Here is a 7,840-nt window from a genome sequence, read left to right as displayed (position 1 = left end):
TGTCAAGCAGAACCATGATTCGGAAGCCCAATATCGGCTACATTTTCTCGCTGAAATTGCACGTATCAGAATGATATCCTTATTATACCTCCGTATTGCCTTATGGGAACAATTAAAATGGTTAATACGCGCTTTTCTCACCAGTTTTCAGATATGACTATATCCAAGCTTACTAATGTTATCGAGTAAAATATACTAATCTCTGGTAGGGATGCGGGTTTGTTGACAATATGTACAAAAAATTTGTACATTCTACTAATTTTGCATTACCAGATGTATTTGGTAGTTTTCGACCGAGGATTTTTCTAAGTGTACAGAAAATGAACAAGTTCTAAGTTTCGCGCAACGAAAACAAGCAACACACACAAAGCTAAACACAGATGGCTAGAAGTGACCTATAATCATTTGCACTCCTCTCTTTTGTTCGCCTGCTTACCATGGCTCGGATGGTTGTGTTAGCCTCTTCCCCTATTATTTAATACGTCACATATCAAGTGATTTCACTCTGCTGAGCATTCTAGCGCTCTATGTTATGCAAACACAACACGAGTAAGACTCGATGTTGTACGCGAAACGATTAATTACAATGCCAGATGCACTTCAAGTGAAATATTCACCAGCGTTCACAGCTCGAGGGAATACATAAAATACAAAACGAGCACAATAAGCGAACTTCGTAGTTTCGGGCAGAGAAAGATTCTGCGAATTTTCTTCGGAGGAGATGCCATACTTATACGCTAGCCTTCGCTGTTTCTATTCTAGCGGCTGCATAAGCTGCCCGTTATTGACAGCTCTGTTCGGGGGAGCACACAAACGGACAGAACAAATATATGTGGGAATAAATGGGAATGCTTCCAATTTTCATCAATTTAAATCATATTCAGACTATGTGATTGTAATGTATAGCATATCAAATAAATCTTAGAAAATTTCCGATTCGATTGGTACGCAAATCGTTAAAATCCGTTCGCAGCAAAAATAGTTATTAACTTTAACTTTATTTCATAAAAACGTGACCTGTTTTCTGATGTGGCACCCTTAATGTAAGACTTAGTCCCACGTCAAAAAAAAAGGAGCTATTCGATTTTTTTGACATTATTTACATATTTTATTTAAATTTCATTTCAGGTTTTCGGGTGAGTATTGAACAGACCAACAGTCGAAAAGAGTACTTCGGGGAATACCATACTGGGTTGCAGCAGTACGGATGGATAATCCTGCTCGAACGGCATTCAAAACGTCTTCAATATTGTCCTTATTCATTGTATTTTATAGTCAACTGCGAATCACTTTCCAAGCAATAACAGTAAACTGATAACGATGAGGAGAATTGATGAAACACGATAGAAATTTAAATATTAATGAACGGTTATGTAGCTCACGCTAAGCTAACTTCAAACACAAACGATAATGAATAGTACAGTTAGTTTTTTGCTTACTATGTTATAAATCAAATGTAATTCTCACATAAAATGATAATGGAACCAAGGGGTTACTCTAAAGAATCAATTGTGATATTAATTTTATAGTTATATCATAAGGTCATTGAGCGTTTCAAGATATTATTACAAAGTGTCCGAAATATGATTCAGAACGTTACATTGACAGGTCTGTTGACCGGACACTGTCCGTCACCTTAAAAAAACAGAAAACTGACAGATGATAATTGTCGTTTCTGTAATTTCGAAACTGAAACTTCGGAACATTTATTGTGTCAATGCAATACATTAATTCAGCGAAGACTACGAGTTCTTGGAAATGGCATTCATTCACCTAATGAGATTTGGTCTGCTGAATCAAAAAAAGGCAAGGAACTTCATAAAGGAAGTCATACCTTCGTGGGGGGGAGATGCAAAGTCCTAATGCGACTATCACTTATTCCATGAGTGACGGAACGAACTGACAGTACATATATAGTAAACTGGAGTGCACTACTTTGGATCAAACTAATGGCCGCAGTGGTTCAAGGCACCTACAGAAGAAAAAAAAATGTAATTTAAAAAAATTGTTCATTGTTTTTATAACAATTTGTCTTTTCGAGTTTCAATGTGACATCTAGGCTTAGAATCATATTTTTTTGAAAAAGAAAAAAGGTCAGTGATTTCTGAAACGCCCTCATAAAAACATTTTTTTTATGTTTTTCGGCTCATTTGATGTAGAATTGCTCTTTAGTATTTTTGTTTCACGGAAAAAATTAGACAATTGCAAAATCATATTCGGTTTTTAATCGTTTAATCGTTCAACACGCGATTGGACCAAAGTCATAAATAACCTTCGAAATTTTTAAGTTTGATAATGCATGTAGGTTATGAGCTCTAACATCATGACATTTTTTCAGAAGCTCATGCTGTGGATAACGGTAATGAAATCGATATCATATGAGGTTGGTTGATACCATTGATTATGCAGGGGACTCCGCTCCGACGATGCGAGAAGGATTTGCAGTATTTGCAGGGCAACAAATGCTACCCATTGTTCGCCCTGTAAAAAATGTAAAGTACAACACTCATACCAAGCCATCCTTCGTAACATTCTTATCACAATGTAAAATGATGATTTTCTAAATTTTCCAGCGTTGAAAAAAAAATACTTGAAACCGGGAAATTTGTAGAAAAATCTGATTTTTCTAAACAATTCAAACTAATTTCGAAAAAAAACAAAACATCATCTTTTTACTTGTTGCGCCATCTGGTTGTAAATATAACTTAGATTCATTAATACTTAACCGACAGAATCATCTGTTATCAAAATCGAGAAAGTAGCTTTAAAAGTAATTATTCTAGTCACTGGTATATTTAATGAGTGTGTGCTCGAGTGTTTTTTTCTTGTAATCGGAAATTTGGAACAATTCATTTGAGAGCCTTCCTATAACTCACCTTTAAAATCAAGTGATGAGCTGTACCTCAACTAATCACACACAAGTATGTCTTACAAATAAGGCACATAATTCTTGGTAAGCGCAAATAGTTTCAAAGCCTGAAAAAAACTATTTCTAGAATAATTACGTGTCATGTTAAACACCATCTTGCATGCTCGAAAGATAACAATTGTGAGTTCTGAGAGGCTCACATAAAATGCTCTGTTTTATGCAGATACAATCCGTCTGAAGGTCAACGACAGCTGCGTCAAGAAGGCTCGAAGCGTGACATTATTTAATTTGTGATTTGTCTCGTACACAACTTAGTTTGCTTGCGTTCCCAATTGAGTGCACTTACCATAAGTTGTATCAACTGACATGAAGGGAAAAGATTCAGTTTTATGGATCACAGTGTTCGTTATCCTGTTCCGTGTATCTCGTGCTCTCAAAAATGACCCACTGAACCTTGTCAGCTACCTCACCAAGCTGGGACCGTTCGGAAATAAAACATTGGGTGACTATCTGGATTTTAGCAGCTTCATGGGCCTTTACTATGGGGATCCGAATCCAATAGTTCGTGAGTCGTACGATTTCATAGTGGTCGGTGCCGGACCAGCGGGATGCGCCGTAGCAAACAAACTGTCCGAAAACCCTGCCATAAACGTGCTTTTGCTGGAACTTGGGAAGGCAGAAATTCCACTAGCGCAAGATATTCCGCCAGCTTTTGTGTATCAAACCGTCACGGATTACAACTTTGGGTACGTGAGCGAGCGCCAAAGTGGTGCTTGCTTGGGACTTACCAATCAGCAGTGCGCTTGGCATCATGGACGCGGCTTGGGTGGTTCGACTATCATTAATAATATGATTTACACGAGAGGTCATCCGCGCCAATTTGACCGATGGAATGCTTCCGGTAATCCCGGTTGGAGCTATCAGGATGTACTTCCTTACCTGATCCGAGCAGAGGACGCAAATTTGGCGGATTTCGGAGATAATGAGTTTCACGGCAAAGGTGGCTACTTATCGGTTGAGGATTGCCCGTATCGATCTGCACTGGTGGAAATTTTCGTTGAAGGTGCCCAACAAGCTGGTTTGCAATATATAGACTACAACAGCGATGAACAGCTGGGTGTTTCCTATATGCAATATAATACCCGGCGCGGTGTGAGATGGTCAGCGGCCAGAGCATTGCTGACTCCCATCCAGGATAGAAAAAACTTACATGTTTTGACCAAAGCATGGGTCACAAAAGTTTTAATCCATAAAGACACAAAGGCAGCGTATGGTGTGCAGTACAGTAGGGGTAAAAGGTTCTACACAGTTAAAGCTTCTAGAGAAGTGATACTATCGGCTGGCGCCATCGGGAGTGCAAAATTGCTTATGCTGTCCGGAGTTGGGCCAAAAGATCACCTAGAAGAGTTGGGAATCGGGGTCATCCGAAATTTGCCTGTTGGTCAAACATTGTATGAACACCCGGGTGTTGTTGGACCCGTATTCACTATTACAAAGCCATTCGATCATATTTCCTTTGAATCTATGGTTACACTTCCAAATATCATAAAATACTTACTTGGAAAAGGCCCATTCACGTTTGCTTTCACAGAAGGTTTAGCGTATTACAGGAGTCCAGTAGCATTATATCCGGAACCAGATTGGCCGGATGTTGAATTCATAATAGCCACTCTACAAATTGGGGATGATCCCGCTCCAGGGACGCAAAATTTCTTCCGTATTAGCGACGCCCTTATGGACTCCTACTTCAGACCACTAGCGAATACCACCTCTTTTATGTACCTCCCGTTGCTGATGCACAGCAGAACAAAAGGATCGATGAGACTGAAGTCAACCAATCCATACAATCATCCAGTGTTCAACTATACGTATTTCGAGGACGATCGCGACCTCCAAGCGCTTGTCCATGGGATGAAGGAAACAATACGGATTGCCAGCCAAAAAGCATTCACCGATCTGGGTATTGAACTACACACTGCCAAACTACCAGGTTGTGAATCTCTTGAGTTCAATACAGACGAGTACTGGCGATGTCACGTGAGGGTCCTTACAACCACGTTTTATCATTATGTAAGTACCCATTAGCAATGAGCAAGTAACAGAAATGACTGATCTTATTGGTCTAGGTAGGAACTTGCAAAATGGGCCCATCAACGGACCCCACAGCCGTAGTCGATGCTCGTCTTCGGGTGCATGGAATGCAAAAGCTACGCGTGGTTGACATCGGTATCATACCTGAGGCCCCCTCAGCACACACTGTCGCTCTGGCTTACCTTATCGGCGATAAAGGAGCGGACATGATCAAACAAGATAATGAACTTCGGTGATGAACAATGTACATCTATGATTAATAACTGATTCGCTCCTTCGGTGGAATCCGAAAACGGCCGTATCCTTGGCCGAATGTTCGCAAAGTTCGTTCATAAAAGGTTCGACCATCAACATTGAAAATTGGTTATATTTACCTGTGTGTTGTTTATAAAAACGCCGGTACGTTGATGACAACGTATCTCATTGTGCATGCAACGCGACACTTCCACCGTATCTCATTCCAGCGATAGTGAAACTGATTTTGGGGCAGCTCTTCGTGAACCCGAGTAACGTAATTCCGATTATAGCTTGCACTTAACATGCAGTTGATCAATCGTTATGTAAGATCTAGGCTGTGTACGGTAACCTTGATTGCATGCCTGCTAGACATTGTACCCTAGGAATTTGGAGTTTTTACCAGAGATGTCAACCTTCCTGATTTTTCAGGATTTCCCTGATTTTTTGGCATGTACTCTGATATCCTGACAAACACTAAATTTTGCCTGATGTTTCAGGAATGATCCTATTTTTTCTCAATTTTTCTTTGTTTTACTTTATGAGAATGAAAATTATCCGTAAAAAATAAACTGGGATCTCTGTAATAGTTTACATGTATGATCGCTGCAAATCGGCTGAATAAACTTTTCCAGTGTGAAAATTCCGAATTATTTTCACTACACAAACATTTGGAGGCTTTTCGAAGCAGCGCTGAACAATTTCATGAAACCAGAATATCTAACGAATTTAGAAAACAATAACGAGAGTAGTTTTGAGGAATTTGGGGAACAACATTACATTGTACGATGTTGTTAATATAGAAATATGTTTCAAAGTGCAATATTACCAAAGAAAAACCTTTTGAATTCAATGTCAATATCATATGATTTCGTACAACTTTTACTAGTCAGATTTAAAGTAGAATAAACTTTAATGGTGAAACTGTAGTGAATATATTTATATTCGAATCAAAAAACATCAAGGTTAGAAAACATTCAACTATTCATTCACTGCTGATATGATTTCCTCATTTAGTGAGTAAATATTCATTCCACTATATAGATGATGAATTCTGAGAAATTCTGCATATTGAATTCTCTACATTTCATTGTATTGATGCCGCAGATATTTGAGAAAAATATACACGATCAAAAGGTATTGCATTGATATACAGTGGCGTCAAGTGAAGTTTTCGTACCCGGGGCGGAAGAGTGGATTATCAATTGTTTAAAATTAATGGTGATGATGGTTAACAAAACTGATCCAGTGGAATTCAAACTCCGGTTGTTCGAATTATCAACAGCAACTATCTCGCACGACTATCTGAAATATAATGAGCTACGAATGAGCTACAATCGGATACGTATTAACTGGTTGCCAATTTTATTTGTTTATATTGGTCTCAACGGAAAGAAAGTTCTCCCAATCATGCAAACCAATTATCTAGTTAAATTCATTTGATATGATAACCGAAGAAAATCTTTCGAACGATTTCAATTGTAAAGAATTTTTGTTTATTGGTTTGAGAACAATTTGTTCTCTCGATTAATTTAGAATCTAGTTTTACATAACTTGATACTATTTGTAAACCAACTTGGCAACCTTGCAAAGCCAAATAAACCAAGGTGCTTTGACTATTATACCAGGTTGATCAATACGACAAAACCACTTTACAGCCATCTTGAAACTCTATTGTGTTTTGTTTTGAAGCAAAAGTACTAGTAGTAGTAGAAGCTGAATAGCTGGTGAAAGATATTCCACAGCATGTAACACGATTCTTCGTAGTACATCTACGTAGTACTACTACATCGATTCAAATTATACATTTATGTGTATACCGTAAAACCGATGTTTTTTATACCCAATTACGATTTAATTTGTCGAGATAAATAACACCAAATTTTTCGCACTTTATACGATTCAACCAACATGATGTATGTTTTGATCGGCATTATATACGATTGTGATTCAATCCTATTAAAAACAGGACTTGAATTATTCCGATTTAATGTATGCTGGAATGATTTTCGCAATACTACATTGATTCAAAATATACGTTTTCTTCAAATGTCAAGTTTCTATAAGACCATTTACATTTTCCGTTGTTTTAGTTGTATTGATCAATAAATCTGGAAATTTCCGAAGGGAAAAGTGCTCACAGAGAGAGAAGAAAAACAGCTTGTAGCGCGCTGGAAACGCAGCGTGAGTGAGTGTGAGTGAGTGGCTTAAGGGGGTATTCTAGTCTAGAAATCTGAAAAAATCGATTTTTTTTTTACCATATTTCTGTAGTTTAGGCATTCAAGAATATACTCTAGAAAGGACTTATCGAAAATCCTATTATTTACCTAGTTAGAGCCATCTTAGTAATGTGGTATCTAACCTGTTACGGCCATCACAATGAACTTCAAACGTGTTTCTCTCGGAACTAGTTTTTTTCTAACTGGCGTACACGATATCTCAAGTTCTACTGAACCGATTTATGTCAAATTTATATGAAAATAATCTGCATACATCTCTCTATCGCATGAACCAATAAAAAATTATAACTTTTTAATTTTACTATTTTTAAAAAATCGGTAAACGCAAAAAAAACGTTTTAAACAGCATTTTTGTTTTCAAACGGCCGCCATTTTGTTAAAACCCATGTTTTTGACTTGTCCGAGG

The 7,840-nt window shown here is 37.8% G+C and overlaps 1 protein-coding gene across 1 annotated transcript; it reads left to right on the top strand.

Annotated features, from left to right (window-relative positions):
• The first annotated feature begins 3,235 nt into the window (after nt 1–3,235).
• Nucleotides 3,236–5,461, top strand: LOC129770397 (glucose dehydrogenase [FAD, quinone]-like). Its single transcript, XM_055773220.1, has 2 exons — nt 3,236–4,939; nt 4,996–5,461. Exons 1-2 carry the CDS (start codon nt 3,236–3,238, stop codon nt 5,194–5,196), a joined length of 1,905 nt encoding a protein of 634 aa, XP_055629195.1. The 3' UTR covers nt 5,197–5,461.
• Nucleotides 5,462–7,840: the final 2,379 nt, after the last annotated feature.

Source organism: Toxorhynchites rutilus, chromosome 2 (assembly GCF_029784135.1).
Source record: "Toxorhynchites rutilus septentrionalis strain SRP chromosome 2, ASM2978413v1, whole genome shotgun sequence".
Taxonomy (NCBI): domain Eukaryota; kingdom Metazoa; phylum Arthropoda; class Insecta; order Diptera; family Culicidae; genus Toxorhynchites; species Toxorhynchites rutilus.
The sequence above is the reverse complement of the archived record's forward strand: the minus strand, read 5'-3'. Positions and strand labels throughout refer to the sequence as shown.